The sequence below is a fragment of the Castor canadensis genome, chromosome X (genome assembly GCF_047511655.1).
Source record: "Castor canadensis chromosome X, mCasCan1.hap1v2, whole genome shotgun sequence".
Taxonomy (NCBI): domain Eukaryota; kingdom Metazoa; phylum Chordata; class Mammalia; order Rodentia; family Castoridae; genus Castor; species Castor canadensis.
In genome coordinates, this window is record NC_133405.1 from 126228782 (window position 1) to 126247748 (window position 18967).

Consider the following 18967-nt stretch of genomic DNA (forward strand, 5'->3'; position numbering starts at 1 on the left):
ATAAGACATGTTCAATAAAGGCTTGTGATTGATTTTAATCAAGGGGAGGCAAACTATTTCCAATGGGCCAAATCTGGTTCACTGCCTGTTTTTGTAAATAAAGTTTTATTGAAACACTGTAATGCCCATTTGTTTACATATTTTCTATGGCTACTTTTCTGCTACATAGAATGGTAGAGTTGAGTAGTTGCAACTGAGACCATGTGGCTCACAGTGCATAAACTCTTTAGTGTCTAGCCCTTCTCAAAGTTTTCTCCCTCAGGATTCAAGGAATGACCTGTGTTCATGTACTTGGGGATATTACAAATAACATTTCTAGAAATAGGAAAGGAAATTTGCAGTATCAAAGAGCAGCAAAGCCAAGCATGGTGGTGTGTGCCTGTAATCTCAGCCCTCTGGAGTCAAAGGCAGGGGGATCATGAGTTTGAGACCAGCCTGTGCTACATAGTGAGACCCTGTCTCAAAAGAAAAAAAAAAGTAAATAAACAAAAAAGAAAGAAGAAAGAGAAGCATAAAGACATACATCACTGGAAATAGAGGTAAAATTTGGAGAAAGATGAGAGATGGTAGAATGACAAGCTTAGCGAGCCATGGAGGTGATTTAAAAAACATTGAAAGCACTACTGCCATCTATATATTTTATGATATTTGCATGATGCCTATATTATAATCAATTACATCTCTATAAGCAAGTACATTTAGTAGAGGTTTTCCTCTTTGGTGTAGGTAACATTGCTGTGGAAGAATAAATAGAAATCTATATGTCTGGTGATATAGTTTCTGCCAGAATGCTTTATTGATGCATATGAACCATGCTTCAGCTAACAGTTTTGATTTTGTGAACAAACTGAATTTAAGTGTCAAAAGTTACCTGACATGTAAGAAACTATATGACATTCATTAAATCAAATTACAATTTTAATTTGCATCCAAACTAGTTTTCTCATTGGAACAAACTAATGTACATTGTAAGTAATGTACAATGGAAATAAACTAGCAATTGGGCATTGCATACATAATTATGACCAAAGAAGACATAATAAAGAGGCAAAAATATTCCCTAATGTAACAGTCTTTTTCTCTTGATGATTTATTTAGTACATGATTAGCATTAGCCCCTCCCATTTCTTACAGATTTCTTATGCTTCACCAAAAGATTGCAATTAATGAAGGAAGGAGTTTTAGAAAACTAAACCTTGAGCTCTTTTCAAATCAAAGAAGAGATGTTCTTCCCCTTTCACCAAAGGGGAAAGTGTTTTGCAGATTAATCTGTATGACACTTTTTGTTGTAATGTGGCTTATTTCATCTCCCATTCATCTCTGCCCCCTTTGTATGCCTGTGTGGTCTGATGTCCTCGGCTATCACTCAAACTTTTTATTTCCTGACCAGCATCACCCACTAAGCTGTAAGTTGCTTGAGGGCAGGTCTGTATCTGTAACCTCTCAAAACCTATAGAATGTGGTAGGTACTCAGAAAATCTGTTTTAAATTTTGTAATTTTTCTCATGAAGAAATACCATGACATTAATATTATTTTGTACATGGACTTGCAAAAAATATCGAGGGCTGTCTTATCCAGAAAGGGAAGGAAGATCTATGATTGAGAGCTATTCCATTTAAAGTCTCTATATTTGATTTGTTTTCATGGTGCTCTGTTTATATTCAATAGGAAAGGGGTTAATTGGGAATGGGGTTCTGACACTACAGAATAGTAATGAGTCAGAGCTGACTGACTAAACAAAAACTCATTCCTTTAGTTTTTGTAGAATTCATACAGCCAATTATATCTCACCTATTCATATTTTTGGCCCATGTCAGATGTCTTCATTTGTGAATTCTTGACAGTGTAGGATACAAGTGCAGGTTTTGACATAATTAACCAGCTGACTTGTGTTTTTCCCCCCACAGGTGTAAAATCCCAGAGAAATATTTGTAATTTGTCATCCATTTGCAATGATTCAGGTTAGTTCTTACATATATTACACATTGCCAGTAGATTTTCTCCATAGAGACAAATGGTTTGTTTCTTTCCTGTTGTGTATGTGCATGCCTCTCTGACTTGTTTCTTTTCATACTTCCTGGCTACTTCATACTTCCTTAGTGAAAACAAAAACAAATTTTAGATCAGGCCGAAATTATCTTCACATTGTCTAGTGAAAGAAAATGGATTGATTTCCTTAATATGAGCCGTGGAGCTCTACAACAAACAGTTTTCACTGTAACTTTAAAGCAATAGCTTATTCCCTGAGTTAATTCATGAACATAATAATGAAATTATTAATTATTAAAAGCCACTTTTTGTACATAAATCCCTCAAACTTTTCCACAGGACCTTAAGTATTATAGCCTAGAAACAGAGTATTGTTCTTTGCTAAGAATAAAAGCAGACTGCTAGAATGTTGAAACCTTATATATACCCAGATAATTAAGTGCTGATTCCAGTATATCCATAGTGTGTTTTTCCATCTCTAACCACCTAAAACCATCCACTGTTTTTTTTTTATAATTGAGATGGTAATCTCTTGAGAATATTCTGTTTTTGAAATAGGAATATTTTTTCTTCTGCCATGGGCTAGAAGAATAAAACAACTTATTTTCTCATATTTATTTGGTTCTCTAGACTACCTTCTTTATTAAAACCAATGAAAGCAATTGTAAAAAAAAAAAAGCAGAAAGATGTGGTGTGCCAGCCAGGTGAGAACTGGGTAGGAATTATTGGAAGGGAGAAGGCATTTTAAAACATTAAGGTCTTGGTATGACTCCAATAGTAATCATTACAGGAATTTTTCCTTTTATGCTGTTCCTTTTAAAAAGCTTTATTATTTATTTGAAAAACATAGGTAACAATTTCAAGTAAGTAAGTTCAGGTTGAATGGATTAGAAAACTAGAAGACTTTCTATTAAAAGAAAACTCCACAAATACTTCCTGCTTTGTGAATGTGAGACTTGCTCATCTGAAATTTTTGCGGATACTATGCTCCAGGTAGAATATAAGAGGGAAATATTAACTGGTTTAAAGGAAAAGAACTCACTGGATACATTTCATTTTCATACGTTGGGTAACTTTCTCTTCTCTTTTTTTCCTCCTTCCTTCTCCCCTCTCTTACACTTCTCTTTACTATATTTCCCATAATGCCATTACTTTTGTGCTTCATCTAATATTTTAGGCTGATGACTAATGTCTAATTCAATGTTGTGTCTACATGATGTTTGATAAATGAAATTGAACATGTAGTCAATAAAACCAAACCTGGTCATCTTGAATAACACATGCCAGAAAGCTGGTAGAGTAACATTTTCCTCAATTAAGTGACTGACTTGACCATTTGTTTCAGTGAAACAAAACAGCCTCATCAGGGAACTAACTCGTTTGGCACCAGAAATCCCATGATATCTTGCCAGAAACTAGAAACCTTTGCTTCTTGCAGGTTTCAATCTGGATACATTAAAGAAAGTGGAAGCTAGTAAATACGGTGGGAGCTAACTGAGCAGGAAGAATTAGGCTGAGGGTCAAAAGGTGGTGGCTTCTTCATTGCTGTGTGCAACCAGAACCACTGAGCTCATAGCACATTTTTGAAACTCACCCTGAACTCAAAAACCATACAAGGGAGAGAAATTGTGAGTGTCAGTGCATGTGCACAGATGTACATGCACGTGCACGCACATGTATACACACACACACACACACCTAAACAAGCATTTAAAAACTAAGAGTTTTTAAAAATTTGACAAATAATTCTACACAGATATCAAGTATCTTTACTTTCAATACTCACGTACTGTATTAATTGAAATCTCAGTGTCAATATGCAAAAGTTGAGGTTCTCAGTAAAAAAGTTGCCTCAGATCAGTCACTTGAATCACTGGTCACATGGCTTTGTCAGCCATTTTTAAGTGGAAGTAGACCATAGGATACATGGCTCCATAGGATTTATGGCTGTGGGAATCAATTGTTTTACTTTGGGATGTAATAAGAGGAAATGAGGAGGCCTCCAACCCTCTAGCTCAGAGGTTGGTAAACTATCACGCATAGTCCAAATATGGCCAGCCACTTGTTTTTGTAAATAAAGTTTTATTGGCCCATACATGCCCATTTACCTATGTATTATCTATGGGCATCATGCTATAATGAAAGAATTGGGTAGTTTCAACAAAGACCATATATTCCATCAAACCTCAAATATTTACTTAACTGATTTATTACCAACAACACTGACCAAAACCAGCTCTGTTTTATATGACATCTTTGCTGCATTGGTCAAGAGGCCAGTTTTTGATCCCTATATGAAGTGTATACCATGTACTTCTGTTCAGGAGTTTTCATTTTATTTGTTTCTAGAAAGAGTAGAAGCCCATAGACGTACCCTGAAGGACATAGCTTGACTGAAATTGAGTTTAATATCTCCCAAAGTGAACATTTTAACAAGTTTTTCTGGTGTTTCTGAAGTGAAAGCAACAATGAGTTCAAATTAAGAATTGCCTTGCACACTATTCAGGTTTCAAAGCAAAATTTCAGCTGTGTTTTTAGGAAAGACAATTGCATTTGGTTGCCATATTTTAAAAACAAAAACCAAATTTAAAAACTGACATAGAATAGACATCCATAAGGCTGTTTACCTGCAGAGAAACATTTTTTTGCTTCTTCTCTTCTATATGTAGCTGCAACTATATTAGTTTTAAAAATATTTTTAAAGTTAACATTGGAGCCACAGTCCTTCAGTTATTTTAAGAGAAACAAAGTTCCAATGAGACTCAGGAACACAGGGTTGAAATTTTCCTCACAAGTGGAAAAGTTTCTGTTTCTCAATTCCCACATAAAATTTATAGCTCATATGTTTTGAAAATTATATTGATAATCATTGAGTAGCTTGATAGGAGAGTAAATGAGAATAAAAAACATTTGATGAGATCATTTATAAAGTAATTTGGTAACTTTTATGCACTGTATTAATTGTTAAACTGTAAGAGCACAAATATCAAATTTTCTTTTGAAATTTTCTTTTTAGTGTTTTTTAGAGGTGAGATAATGTTTCAATATGATGAAGAACACAATATTTCCCAGGTAGGTTTTTTTTTTTTTTGCTGTAATCTTTTTCTTTCTGGTGGTTACTAGGGTTTGAATTCAAGGCCTTGCACTTGCTGTGCAGGTGCTCTACCATTTAAGCCATGTCCCCAGCCTTTGCTTCAATCTTAAAAAGTGAATTTTCATGTATTTAAAGTTTTACTGGAGGTTCACATTATTTATGGTATTTGGCGTATTTACTTTTATGACCAAATTTAAATATAGTATGTATTGTCGACTCTAGTTTTGTGATAAGAACTTGAATTCATGATAATTATGATGTTTTGTTAATAATTATATTTTGGTTTTCATTAGGTTTGCAGCTGAATAAGAATGTTAATACAATGCAATTCTATTACCAATTAAAATGTAAAAAATTATCTTATACACTCCTAGCAACAAGAAATATATGTATTGAATCTAAGAATAATCCTCCAAATTTGATCATGTTCCCCACATGGGGGATTCAGATACAGTGGTATCAGCCTTCCCATAACCTAGATTGGTTCAAAGGATCGCAACCAAACATGTTTGTTCATTCCATGTATATTTCCCCTACTGTGTATTGGGCCATGAGGTGGGTACTAGAAATGCCGCAATGGTGCTGTCAAGTTCTTTACATTGAGGTCTCTTACTCTGGGACCTGTCATAAGGAGAGCTTTAATAGTGTTATTTTGGGGAAACCTTTGAAATAAGAAAGACAGAACTTAGCATATCAGAGTTGCTGACTCAGAAATTAAAAAATAAATAAATATTTGCATGCATTGTTCAGGCCAGTTCTCCCCCAACCCCCCCTGCTCCCTCTCCCTTCCCCCCACCCCCACTTCCAGGCAGAATCTGTTCTGCCCTTATCTCTAATTTTGCTGAAGACAAAGTACAAGCAATAATAAGGAAGACAAAGCATTTTTGCTAGTTGAGATAAGGATAGCTAGACAGGGAGATTCCTCGCATTGCTTCCGTGTACAAATGTGTCACATTCTAAGTTGATTCATCTCTAACTGACCTTTTCGCTAGTTCCTGATCCCCTTCTCATATTGACCTCTGTCACTTTAAGGTTTCTGTATTAGTTTCTCTGCAGTGGGGACATCAAATAGTATCATGGCCCAAACAATGTATGCACATATGAATCAACGAATAAAAAAATAAAAAAATAAAAAAAACCTGTCCCTTCAGTGGGAATTGGCAATGAAATCTGGATAAACTTATTTATTGTTTGATTAATTATAAATATTTTAATACTTAATAAAATACAAATGGCTAATAGACTTAATATAAATAAATAAATAAATAACCCAAAACTGGCTCCGTGAATATGGATTAACTTTTGGGTACCCCAAAAGTTACCTGTACAAGTGCAACTTGATCATCTGATAGACTATTCCATGGAGTTAGGATTCAGTCTTTGGGGTGTAGTTCTTCAGGTAGCCAACAAAAGTAAACAACAACTTCTTGTTAGAGAGTGGGTTTTAAAAAACAACAACAGATAGTATTTTTATGTTCTTAATGAGTTTTTGCTTCCAACAGGATCAAGATATAGCTAATGGCACCTTCACTGGAGTCTTGTCTCTAAGTGAACTGAAGTGAGTAATCTGTTTGATTTAAAACTTCAGGCACTGGGCTGGTGAAGTGGCTCAAGTGGTAGAGTGCCTGCCTGGCAAGCATGAGGCCCTGGGTTTATACCCTAGTGCCACCAAAAACTAACTAACTAAATAAATAAAATAAAAATTAAAATTTCAGAAATCAACTATGAGCCACTTTAGCTTTTGGAAATCAAGAATAGGAGAGACCTAAAGGACACAGAGCAAAATAGCTCTTGCTTACTTTGCAAACTAACCATAGTCACCTGGCATCAACTAATATCCCCACAAGGAAGATTCCTTCTGATGCTCTGAAATTATGCAGCAGCTTCATTTGAGTTGGTATTTGAGTTGCAATTAAAGCATGATTGAAAAAAAGAGTTCAGGGTAGGACTCCATGTGTACCATTTGTTCATGCTTTCATGAAGCATAAGTGATTCAAAAGTCAGAGAGAGAGAGAGAAGAAGAAGAAGTAGAAGGAGGAGGATTAGGAAGAGGAAGAGGAGAGATCTATGCTAAGTAGACCTCAATTTACAAGGGCTAGCACAGACTATGAGAAATGCATTATAAATAGATGCCCCCAGTTAAATCATAGGTCGAAATGTCAGCTAGAAGGATGGCCTAGGTCAGAGATCATCTTACTCTTGTCATTGGGAAGAACAACTTCATGAAAATGGCATGTACACAGTACCAAAGGACGGTCTAAGAATCTAAATATAGAGCAAGAAGTGCAGTTAGGGCCATAGAAACCTCCATAAAGAAAGTGGCTTCCAAGAATGATTATGGAGGAGTCATTCCTGCTGGCTTGAGGAGCTAGCTGACTACTGCCAGGTCCCTCTCTTCCTCCCAGACCTTGAGTTCAGCTGCCTAGAACTATTGCTCATTCCTTGGAGCAGGCTTTCCTAACCTCAGCACTATTTATATTTTGGGCCTGATGATTTTTATTACAGGAGATTGCCCTGCACATGGTAGCATATTTAAGAGCATCTCTAGCCTCTACCCATTAGATGCCAGTAGCAATCTTCCCAGTTTAACAACCAAAACATGTCTCCAGACATTGCCAAGTGTCCCCTGGCCAGTGGAACAGTCACCTCCTGCCTTAGAGTGATTTTTAAAAATAGATTTCTTCTATCTTAACTTCAGTGAATCTCTGCCAAAGTGTAAAAATGTAAATATTGTTAGAGTGGGATTGGAAGAGAGCTGAAAGGGAGTGAGAGACAGGGGAAAGGAAGGGCTGAAGAGTGTTGAGGAGGGCAGGCTACCTCAGTTGGAGAGGGAAATTCATCAGAGGCTCAGGGTGAGCCCTTGCCCCTCTCAGAAATTTTTTGCCTCAGCCAGCTCTTCCTCTGGCTCTCTGCCAGAAGAAGCTGCCCGGGGTTGCAGTAGCCTAATGAATAAAGAGATTGCTCACTCATAATTTTTATCTTGTTCTTTGCTAGAACCCATCCATCTCCCATCTGGTTAGGTTTATTTTTTGGGGGGGAGCATATAAATAATTGATTGTTCCCATATAGACTTTCTTATTGTGCCCTGTGTTTCTTCAAAGTGAACACTATAAGCAAAAATAACTTGTTTTGAATATCACATCACTAATGGTCTCCTTAATATCAATTTCTCTCATTTTATTAACAGACGATCAGAGCTCAACAAAACCCTACAAACCCTAAGCGAGGTAATCATAGCATACCCTGTACCTTGTTTATAATTACTGTTAGTATTAGGAGAAAGTATGGAGTTCTGCGTCCCTTAAGAGAGATTTATTTAAATTCACCCAAATCTGTCATGTAAAAGACATGGTTTTTTACTCCAAAAATCAGAACTAGGAGCAATGGGTGATTACCTCCTACTTTTAGTAAGACCAAAGTTTCTTAAAATGAAACTTCCAAGACAGTGTGCTCCCTTATGTACTTGGTGACCTTTCTGACATCAGAGATACCCAACCTGAGGTTGTATGGCTTTTATGATTATGTCAGGAATGATATCTAGGGGGGACTGCAGTTCTAAAATTCAGGGGTTGCCTTTCTGACATTTCAAAACTGTTGAAGTAACATATACATTTTTTTTGTTTTATCTCAGACTTATTTTATGGTATGTGCTACAGCAGAGGCCCAAAGGTCAGTCATTTAAAAAAATTTAATAAATATTATTTCTTCAGTGAGACAGGCTTAAAAAGTCAAAGGTCATGTGTTTTCCCTTATATATAGAAGTTAGACCTATAAGTTAAATGTATATATAAATATATATATGATCATATATACATATGTATATATGATGAGACAGAGAACAAGATTATATTAGTTGGTCTGTCTGAGAGGACTGTGGTAAGCAGGAAAGGGAAAGAAAAAGTTAGAGAATGAAAAATATTGAAACCCATCTATGTATGAGTATAATATAACATAGTGCACTGTGAGCTGTTGAATATTAGGGGATCTTGGTGATAGAATAAGAGTAAGTAATGGGAGGGTTAATCTGATTAAAGTATATTATATACAATCCTGAATTTCCAAGGTGAAACCCCCTTGGACTATCAATATGCACATAAAAAGGGTAGGAGGGTAAAATAGGTGTTTCAGGGGGTGGTGGCTATTAGTGGGAGGAGTGAAAAAAAGAAAGGGTGAATATGATGGATGTATTTTGTATTCATATATGAAAATAGAAGAATGAAACCTGTTGAAATTGTTCTAAGAAGGCAGGGAGAGGGATGAGGGAGAATGATGGAAGGGATAAATCTAAGATATATTGTAATCACATATGTAACTATCACAATGTATCCCCCTGTACAACTATTATGTGGTAATAATTTTAAAATATTATCATTTCTCCATTTGTGAGAAATAAAGTATTAATAAGTCTTAGTTAAATTGTAAATCCAAAAGCTTTCCTCTAACATAAATACATATTAGTGACATTTTGGATTTCAACATATTCATCTCATTTCCTTATGTAGCACTCTGGTCCTATGAGATCATCAGTGTCCTTAGCTCTGAGGGCCACCAGTATGACCAAGAAATGGGTCACAGTGGTGTAGGCAAGGTAAAGGACAGGCAGAAAAGAAGAAACATAGTAATGGAGCTCAGAAAAAAGAAGGGAAAGAAAAAGTTTGGAAAGAAAGAGAAGAAATTAAAAAGCATGCATGCAAGAGTGAATCAGAGATTGTTCAACATTTGGGAGTGCAGAGATAACCATTTTAAGCTTTATTCATTGACTAAACTGCCTGCATAAACCAGTGTCATATAGATCAGTAATCTCACTATGTGAATGTTCCTTGAGAGTAAATGTCCTAGAAAATGACAATTTCCACTCATCAAAATATTGATTGAAAGAAATCATGGCAAATCTTCCATTAAATTATAGGTTGAGTCCCTGTCTATGTATGCATTTAGTTCACTTCCCTTCCCTCTTTTCATGATTTGCCGCATTAATTTTTCACCCATACCAAGGTAGAAAGAAACAGAGAGAATATCTTAAATTCTTAGTTATCTGATAATCTCGATTGAATTGCCAGAGAGATTTTGGATTTAAGAGACCTTGAGGTTCAATTAGGCTGATTTGTGAAAAGGTTTCCACGATGGAAACTCAAATGCCTTACAGGCACCAAGCAATTAACCAGCTTGCTGGGTGGGTAAGACTAAAGATACCAAGGTGCTAGTCTTTATAGCCAAGTTTCACCCCTGCCTATTCATTGTGCAGATACACAGAACAAACCAGTAGCTATGAGTGGTCAGAAATTTTCTCATCTCTAGGATCTGAATGTGAACCTACTGTCTCTTAGGTCAAAGTCTTTGGGAGTAAAGTTCAGACCATAGTAGATGGATATTTACAAGCTTATTAGGCTGATATTGCAAGATAACACAGTGTCCCCTTTCCTTATTCTAAATTTGCAAAAGCAATTAAATATATATAGGCAGGTTTCCAATGTAGTAACCTTCTGCTTATTCATATTTCTCTTTGCAGCACATTAAATTGTACATTCACAATAAAACTGAATGAGACAATGAATGTATGTGCTGTAATGGTTGCTTTGAAAAAAGTACAGATTCGACCAATGGGTAAGTTGTCTTTATCTTTATTGCTGTGTTCGTTTTCACATGACTTTTGACGTGTCATTTTTACTTGAAATATAATTAATAAGTTTGAATGTTTCTGCTTTCTGTTTGATTCCTTTGTTCTTAGACAAATTTTATAAAGCCTGGGAATGTTATTTTTCCTGTTTTCTTATAAAGTTTAAATATATCATCTGAAAATGAGAAAATCAAGCCCTATTGAGAGGTGAGCCGGAGAATTCTGTTTGGAGTGTTTGATGGATTGCTACTAGGATATGTTCATTTTTATTGACAAGTGAAAGTTGTATATATTCATGGTATACATTGTGCTATTTTGATATATGTTGTGGAATGGATAAATCAAGATAGTTAACATAAGCATCACCTCACATACTTACCTTTTTGTGTTGAGAACATTTAAAATCTACTCTCAGCAATTTTCAAGTTTTGTTTAGCCACCATGTCATAAAACGGGTCTCATGAACATACTACTTTTTCTAACTGAAATTTTGTGTCCTTTAGCCAATATCTCTCTAGCCTCCCCACCATGTGTCCTCTGGTTGCTGCCTTTTCATTCTCTGTTTCAATTAATTAGACTTCTGTAGATCCCACATATGAGTGAAATCATGTCTTTCTGTGCCTAGCTTATTTGACTTAACATATTGTTCTTTGAGATATGTTTACTTCCAAATTCCTCTTAGGAGCCGCTGAAGAATGATTGCTATTGAATGCATATAACCAAAAAAGAAAAAAAAGGTTACTCAACAAGTATTTTTGAGCACCTACTATGGATATATAATTGTTAGTATAAAAACATCCAAGTAACTTTAATCACCAGTTATATACAATTGCTCTTTAAAATGCAGTCAGTATAGAAACCACAAACTTGATGGGTCTGAGTTTTCAGCTTCCTTTTATTCTTGACCATGCATTTTCTTCTTTTCCTTTTGTCTCCTTCAGAGCAGTGCTGCTGTTCTGTCAGGACACCCTGTCCTTCTTCGCCTGAAGAGTTGGAAAAACTGAAGTGGTATGTAACAGACTTGCTGATCCTTTTCCAAAATAAATAAATAAACAAACAAGCAAACATACATACATATAACATTTAATCATCATGGATTATTGGAATTTGGCTCTCAATTTTAGGGAAAATGTAGTTTTCTATTATCTGGAGTTTTCATCTGGACCATTGTCTTAAAACAGTGTTTCACACTTCTGGCTGCACATTGAAATCACCTAGGGAGGCTTACAAATTGTGACTCTCCATAGATTCACCAATTAAATGTTTTGTCATTAAATTTTTTTGCCAGATTGATAGATGAGAAATGGTTTCTCATCTATTTAATTAGTATTTCTCTTATTAAGACTGAGTTTTAGACTTTTTTTTTCACTTATTTGGGGCTATTTTCATTCTTTCTGTGAATTTTATTTTCATGCCTTTTCCTAATATATATTTGATTAATTTTTAAGAGTATGTCACATATTGTGGATGTTAGCTCTTTTATCTGTGGTATATTTTGCAAATATTTTCTCCCACTTTGTCAGTTGTGTTTTCACTTTATTGTGGTTTTCTTTGTCATGGAAATTTTTTTAAATGTGTGATTAAATTTAGAAGTCTTATATCACCTGAGGTTTTGATTTAAAATAATTTTTTTGGTGGCACTTGGGCTTGAACTTAGGGCCTCACACTTGCTAGGCAGGCACCCTACCAGTTGAGCAGTTCCACCAGCCCCTTTACCTATAGATTTGGAGGCATAGTTAGGAACCCATGTTGTAAAAGAATTCACATTTTTGTTTTTCTAGTATTTGTATGGTTTCTTTTTTCACATTTAGATCCATTTGAAATTTATACTTGTGTATGGTGTGAACTATGGATCTAATTGTATCTTCTTCCAAATGCTTACCAGTGGTCCTACCACCATTCATTTTAAAAAGGTGATTTGAGATACCTCCTTTGTCATATACTGAATTTTGACAGGTATTTGAGTCTAATGCTAGATGTTAGATGTTAACATTGGAAGGAGCTAGGTGAGGTAAAGCTGAAACTATCTGTATTGTTTTGCAATATTTTTGTAAGTCTAAAATTTATTCAAATTAAAAAGGTTCTAAAACACTGATTCCCAGTCCCCACCCTCAGAGATTCTTATTTAATGTCCTGGGTATTAAAGGTTTTAAAAGCTCTTCTGGTGATTGTAATATACAACCAAAGTTGAGACTTATTGCCTTAAGTTTATATCTTCATGAAGGGAAACTGGAGATAGATGCTCCAAAATAGCAGAAGACTCTGAAAGTCCTGTATGATGTGTTCATAGTTGTATAAGTTATACAAAAAGAGGAAAAGAAAAACAAAAAAAAAGAGAAGATGAATGAATGAAAGTGTTCACAGTGGTTACCTATGGTTGACCTGCCTGCTGGCATGATAAATATGTTTTTTCTCCTCTTCCTTTCCTCCCCCACCCATGGCTGCACATTGAGAGAGCTGTTAGGAAGAAGAAACAGAACATAGAAAAGGGGGGTGGGCAGAATGGGAAGTCAGTGTCTGGTAGGATTGTATCATTAACTAACTGTGTATCCACATTGGTTCTAGAGCAAGTGCTTTTTTACCTTCAAAGGTGAGATGGGGAAATATATTAGATCTCTGTGGATTAGATCAGTATGTCTCAAACATTCCTATGTATTCAGTCTCTGAGGATCTGTTGAAATGCAGATTGTGATGCAGAAGGTCTGGGGCAGGCCTGAGATTTTGCACTTCTGTCGAGCTTTTGGGTGAAGCCAGTTCTGCTGGTTTCTGGACTCCACTTTGAGGACTGAGGATCTAGACCATAGAGCAATACAGTGATTCTCAGCCCTGAGAATTCTAACATGGCCCATTGCCTGGCCATATTAGAATCATTGCCCACCTTCCATTCTCAGATATTGGTCTAAGGTGCAGCTTGGGCTTCCAGAATTTTACAAACCCCTGAGTTGAATGATTCTAATGTGTAACCAAGTTTGAGAATTACTGGGCTAGAATTGTATGATCACTCGGGGTCTTTCTAATATATTGGTTCTTAATGTTGGCTGTACATGAAAAACACCTGGGGCACTTTGCAAACATGCTGATATATCAGAGTGGTCTTCTTCAGTGCTGGAAACACTCTATGTTTAGATTGGGTGGTGATTATCCACATCTATACACAGATAAGCATTCACCAAGCTCTAAATATAAGGCAAATACACTTTACTGTATGTAGGCTGCACCTCTGTAAGTAAGCACCTTCAAATGGGTACTGACACCTGTGTCCACTGCCAGAAAATGAAAATCAGCTGGTTTGGAGAGGCCTAGGCACTAGCACTGAAATGCTGGGGTGGGGGATTCTAAGGCACAGCCCAGATCACCGTCTGCTGCTCTGCTGCATCACACAGTAGATGGAAGAACCTCACTAGCACATACGACAAGAGTGGTTATCCCAGTGAATGGGAGCCTGTGCTGGGTGTCTGGATTCTGCAGGGTCCACATAACCTGAAGATAATTTAATTTATACTTTGCAAAGCACCTCTGCCATAACTTGGTTAGATGGGTTGCTGTGGTATGTGATTTAGGGAATGGAGTCTTAGATGTGGGGTCAGTTGTCCAGAGGGTTAGCAAGAGCTAGAGTCCAAGGCAAAGCTTTTCAATGCATCATCTTTTGGACAGTACAACACCCCTGTCCTCACTGCTACCCTGAATCACAAGGGGGGTACAGGGAGGCCCATGGCCAAGTGTTGGTCAGGTGGGCCAAGTTGGACTATGCCCACATTTCTCTTTATGGTTGTGACTTACCTTACATCCACCTAATAGTCCTCCCTCCCCATGTCAAAGAGAAGCTCCAAGAACACATTCTCATTGGTGTTTTAAGTCTCCACCTAAAACTGGATCTGTCAGAGGCTTCCATGGGTGATGACTTGTCCTATCTAGTTGTTCCTCCCTCTAATATCCTCCAAGACAATTGGATTGTGTACAGATAGTAGGTGAGTTCTTCTTAACCTTGATGCCCAGAAAAATAACCTGAGCATTTATAACAGGAACATGGCCTGGAAACCCTGGGCACCATCTCAAGACCATCCAAATTAGACATTGAGGAAAAGGATATAGAAAGCTACTTATCTATCCTTCCATTTGTCTATGTATTAAACTGTATTTTTTAAAAAGTTCTCTGGGTAGTTCTCATGAACAGGCAAGGTTGAGAACCACTGAGCTAAAGCAACTTTGAGGGTATAGCTGATTAACATGCTGGAGACCATCACTTTGGTCCCAGCTTGATTCATTTTTTCATTAACCAACATTTCTTGGTCACTGTGCCTGGCTATAGCAGTATAAAGTTGGTTAAGACCAATTCCTATTACGTGGAAACAAGTTGGGTCATGGGGCATTTAACAACTCCTTTCCTCGGAAGCACATGGTAATGTTACAAGACCCCCTAATTGAGTGATAAATAGTAAGGCATAGAGCCCGAGAGCAGCAGTAAACCAGTGAACCAGAACTGGCAATTCTAAAAGAATATAAATTCCTCTCTGAGAAGTAGGTGGTGGAAGCAGGCAGGGGTAAGGGTCAGTAGCAGGGGCTCAGCAGGTGCGAAATGGCATACTGGAAGTGGCAGGTCCTTGAAGAAACCGAATCAATGTGGTGGTATCAGCTAGCTGCCAGACGGAAGATGGAGGATCGACATTTCTCTGTTGCTCATTTGTGTCTCATTTGCATCTCTCTGATTTTTTTCCTTTAGTGATTTGCAGAATCCCATTGTCTGTCCTGATCATCCACATGGCCCACTGTTTTCTTCTTCCATCAAACCTATCCCAGTTGCACGTCAAGTCACCATTCTTCCCCACATCTCCAGTGCCTTCTCTCTTGCTGATCCCCTTGATCAACCCCCTGTGACCCAGAACACTCCCTCTCTGACATGGAAGAATCACCTTTCTTCTCCCCAGCCTTCAGCTTCTGTAGCTTCCAGTCCTGCCATTGACTTGCCTGCCCAATCTGGAACTATCTCTTCCCCTCTGTCCCAAACCAGTCTTTCTCTTACCTCACAACCTGTAAGGCCCTCACTTCCCTCTTCTACCGAGTCTGCTCCTGAGAATGTTGTCACTGTCAGCACACCTTCTGGCAAGACAGGTAAGTATGAGAAGTCCAGATCCTCCTAGTAGAGTTGGGGTTTGGGCTTTCTGAACTGCTGCTGTCAGCTTGTAAATCAAGACACATGATAAGACCACATTTAGCCTTTTTCTGAAAGGGCAGAAACATTTGGAAGACCTAGGAGTAGGTCCTCACAGACAGCACAATTTGGGATGAGCAGTTTGGCTTCTGCTGTTGTCTATTGAACATAAAGATGGAAATAATGATAATAACTGCACTGGGTTGGAAATGACGATGTACCTGAGAATGCTGTGGAAACCTTCAACGGCTCCTAGGCTTAGGCTTAGTGGTACAGAGATAAAGAGAAGAGAGAAAGATGCAGAGAGAATTTTGGATACTCTGTAGAACTTCAACTCAGTGAGTAAGAGGCAGGCCTTCCTCGAGAATTTGGAGGATGGGAGACACAGCCAAGTTTTGGGTGACAGTACATTGGAGCTGGGTTGTGGTCTCTGCCTCCTCTGCCATGGTGCCAGCATCCTCAGGAGATTTGGAGCTCTGCCAAATTACTTATTTCACTGATCTCTCTTAATACGTTTTAATAAGTGTGACCTCTTAGGCAAAATTAGAGGATCATGAGGACTCTAGTCAAGGGAAGTTTCAATGGCGATAAAGAATAAAGTAAAATTGAAATTCATTAGCTGGGACCTATGATGCTCATCTTTCCAAAGCTATTCCCATTGACTCTTAGAACTCACCGAACAAGCTACACAAAAAAAACCTCAATGGGGCCTCCTGCACCTGTGCTTCTCCTCCTGGTGCAACAGAAGGGAAGCAACACATGAATAAAGATGCATGTTGGCGTATTACCTGATGGCTAAAAAAGTAGATAAAACTTAATGGTTCCATAGGAGAGGAATGCCACCTCAACACAATAACTATTATGCAACTATGTAAGTCATTAGAACAGCTGTAAAGAAACAGGGGAACATTTTCAAGTCTTGATGTGAAGTTAGAAAGACCCAACAACAGATAGTTTGCAATCCATGTTTATAATGGTATATAAATACACATGGCAAAAAAATTAGGGTGAAATATGCAAATAAGACATAGGATGTTAGCGGTGAAATTAAGAGAATTTTCTGTTGTTAAAGGTGGATTTATATAATTTTTCTCAATTCAAAACACTATAAAAATCAGACATATTACTGATAGTCCAGCTGTTGATTTCATAACCTCTTTTTCATAAATGAGCTTCTAGTGACCCACATAAAATCCTGTCCACATGATAGAAGTTACATACAAGTATACTTGTACTTATGTGAATATACAGTAAATATAATGGTGTGCTTTCATATTTTCAGTTCAGTTTACTGAAGTATAATTTATATACAGTAAAATTTCTTCAGTTCTATGAGAGATAATGAAAAATTTACAGTTCTGTGCAGTTGGATAAGCAGCCATGGTCATGTAACAATCATCAAAGTCAAGAATATAGTTTTTTCACTGCCTCCAAAGTTCCCTTGTGTCCCTTTGAAGTCAGCATGTGCCCCATCCCCTGGCCACCACTGACATACTCTGTTTTCCTTCAGTTTTGACTTTTTTAAATGTGATTTGAATAAAGTCATGTAATATGTGGCCTTTCAAGTTTGGCCTTTGGTCACTTACCATAGTGTGTTGGAAAATTGTAGATCCACCCATGTTGTTGAATGTATTGTTAATTACTTTTTATCACTGAATAATATCCTACTGTATAGATATACCATAATCTGTCCATTCATTCTCCAGTTCCTGGACATTTTGTTGTTTCTAGTTTGAAAGTGTTATGAAAAGGGCCACTATAAACAATTATGACCAAGTCTTCTTATAACTTAGATTTTCTTTTCCCTGGGGAAAATACCTAGGAGTGAGTTGATCAGATCACAGGGTCAATGTATGTTTATCGTTAGAAGTGATTTTTCCATTATGTATTCACAAAATGATTTCCCTCTTGGACACAGACATTGTCAACACCAGCAGTGTTGCTGATCTTGAGAACCAAGTGTCCCAGATGGAGAAAGCTCTGTCCTTAGGCAGCTTGGAGCCTAACCTCGCGGGCGAAATGATAAACCAAGTCAGCAGACTTCTTCATTCCCCACCAGCCTCACTGGCCCCTCTGGCCCAAAGGTATGACTTAGAAAACTGGAGAGGTACTAAGAGAGAACCCTCTACTGCTAAAGATGTTGCATACATTGTCACCAGGACCAAGGTGGGCCAATGAGGTCCCCAGAAGGAGAGGTCCTCAATTTGGGATACCAGACTCATGATGCTGTTACAAAGACTCTCAGGACACATTAAGGTAGCAACCAGTGAAGTTTATTACTAAAGCAAAGGAAAGGAAAGGACAGTACACACAGAGACATGTGTATGAGCATATGAAAAGAGGTGCACTAAGCATTCTAACAGAGTACTTATAATAGGTAAAAAGGGGGTTTAGTTTAAACATTATTTTAGCTAAGTGCTCATTTGTCCTACTCCCCTGGTACATCCCAATAATTCCTGTAGCTATAGTATTCTGATGTTATCAGTTCACCCTGAAGACATTAAGTTAATTTTGGATCCTTGCAACATAGACATCTACTTTTTGTGATGTTTAATGATCACCCTTTAAATCTGGCAGTTTTCTTGAAGATGTGCATGCTTGATCCCTAGAGCATAATAATTATGTGCAGCAAGGATGAAGGTGGGGAGGTGAGGTCATCATTTTACTGCTCAGTGAAGGAGTGAGAAACTTAAAGGAAAAAATGTGCGCTTCTAATCAGGTTATATACCCGATTATTTATTTCTGAATTTCTGATTTCAGCTTCTCATGTTCTATGTCCCTAGTCTTACCTGCCTCAACATGACTAGTAATAGTCAAATGTTTTTCCCCACGGACTAGGTTCATAATGACTCCTCAAGTTGCTGCTCTATATTCTACTTAGAATGGGAGAGAAAAGGTGAGAGGGCTAAATGTAAATTGTCACCTATCTTTACAGGTTGCTAAAAGTAGTAGATGACATTGGCTTACAATTGAATTTTTCAAACAAGACCATAAGCCTAACCTCTCCTTCTTTGGCTCTGGCTGTGATCAGAGTGAATGCCAGTAATTTCGACACAACTACCTTTGCAGCCCAAGACCCTGCAAATCTTCAGGTACAATCTGATTTCTTATGGAAAA

General features: G+C 37.4%; 1 protein-coding gene across 5 annotated transcripts in view; it reads left to right on the forward strand.

The window, feature by feature from the left end:
* The window catches only part of Adgrg2 (adhesion G protein-coupled receptor G2), a 105374-nt gene that overhangs the window by 68439 nt on the left and 17968 nt on the right, over positions 1–18967 (forward strand). For all 5 annotated transcript variants that reach the window (XM_020183281.2, XM_074062509.1, XM_074062508.1 and 2 more), the window contains 10 exons: positions 1909–1962; positions 5007–5062; positions 6587–6642; positions 8272–8311; positions 8716–8753; positions 10594–10688; positions 11643–11709; positions 15422–15810; positions 17769–17934; positions 18786–18942. In XM_020183281.2, coding sequence (XP_020038870.2) covers positions 1909–1962; positions 5007–5062; positions 6587–6642; positions 8272–8311; positions 8716–8753; positions 10594–10688; positions 11643–11709; positions 15422–15810; positions 17769–17934; positions 18786–18942 — 1118 coding nt within the window. The remainder of the gene's footprint in view (positions 1–1908; positions 1963–5006; positions 5063–6586; positions 6643–8271; positions 8312–8715; positions 8754–10593; positions 10689–11642; positions 11710–15421; positions 15811–17768; positions 17935–18785; positions 18943–18967) is intronic.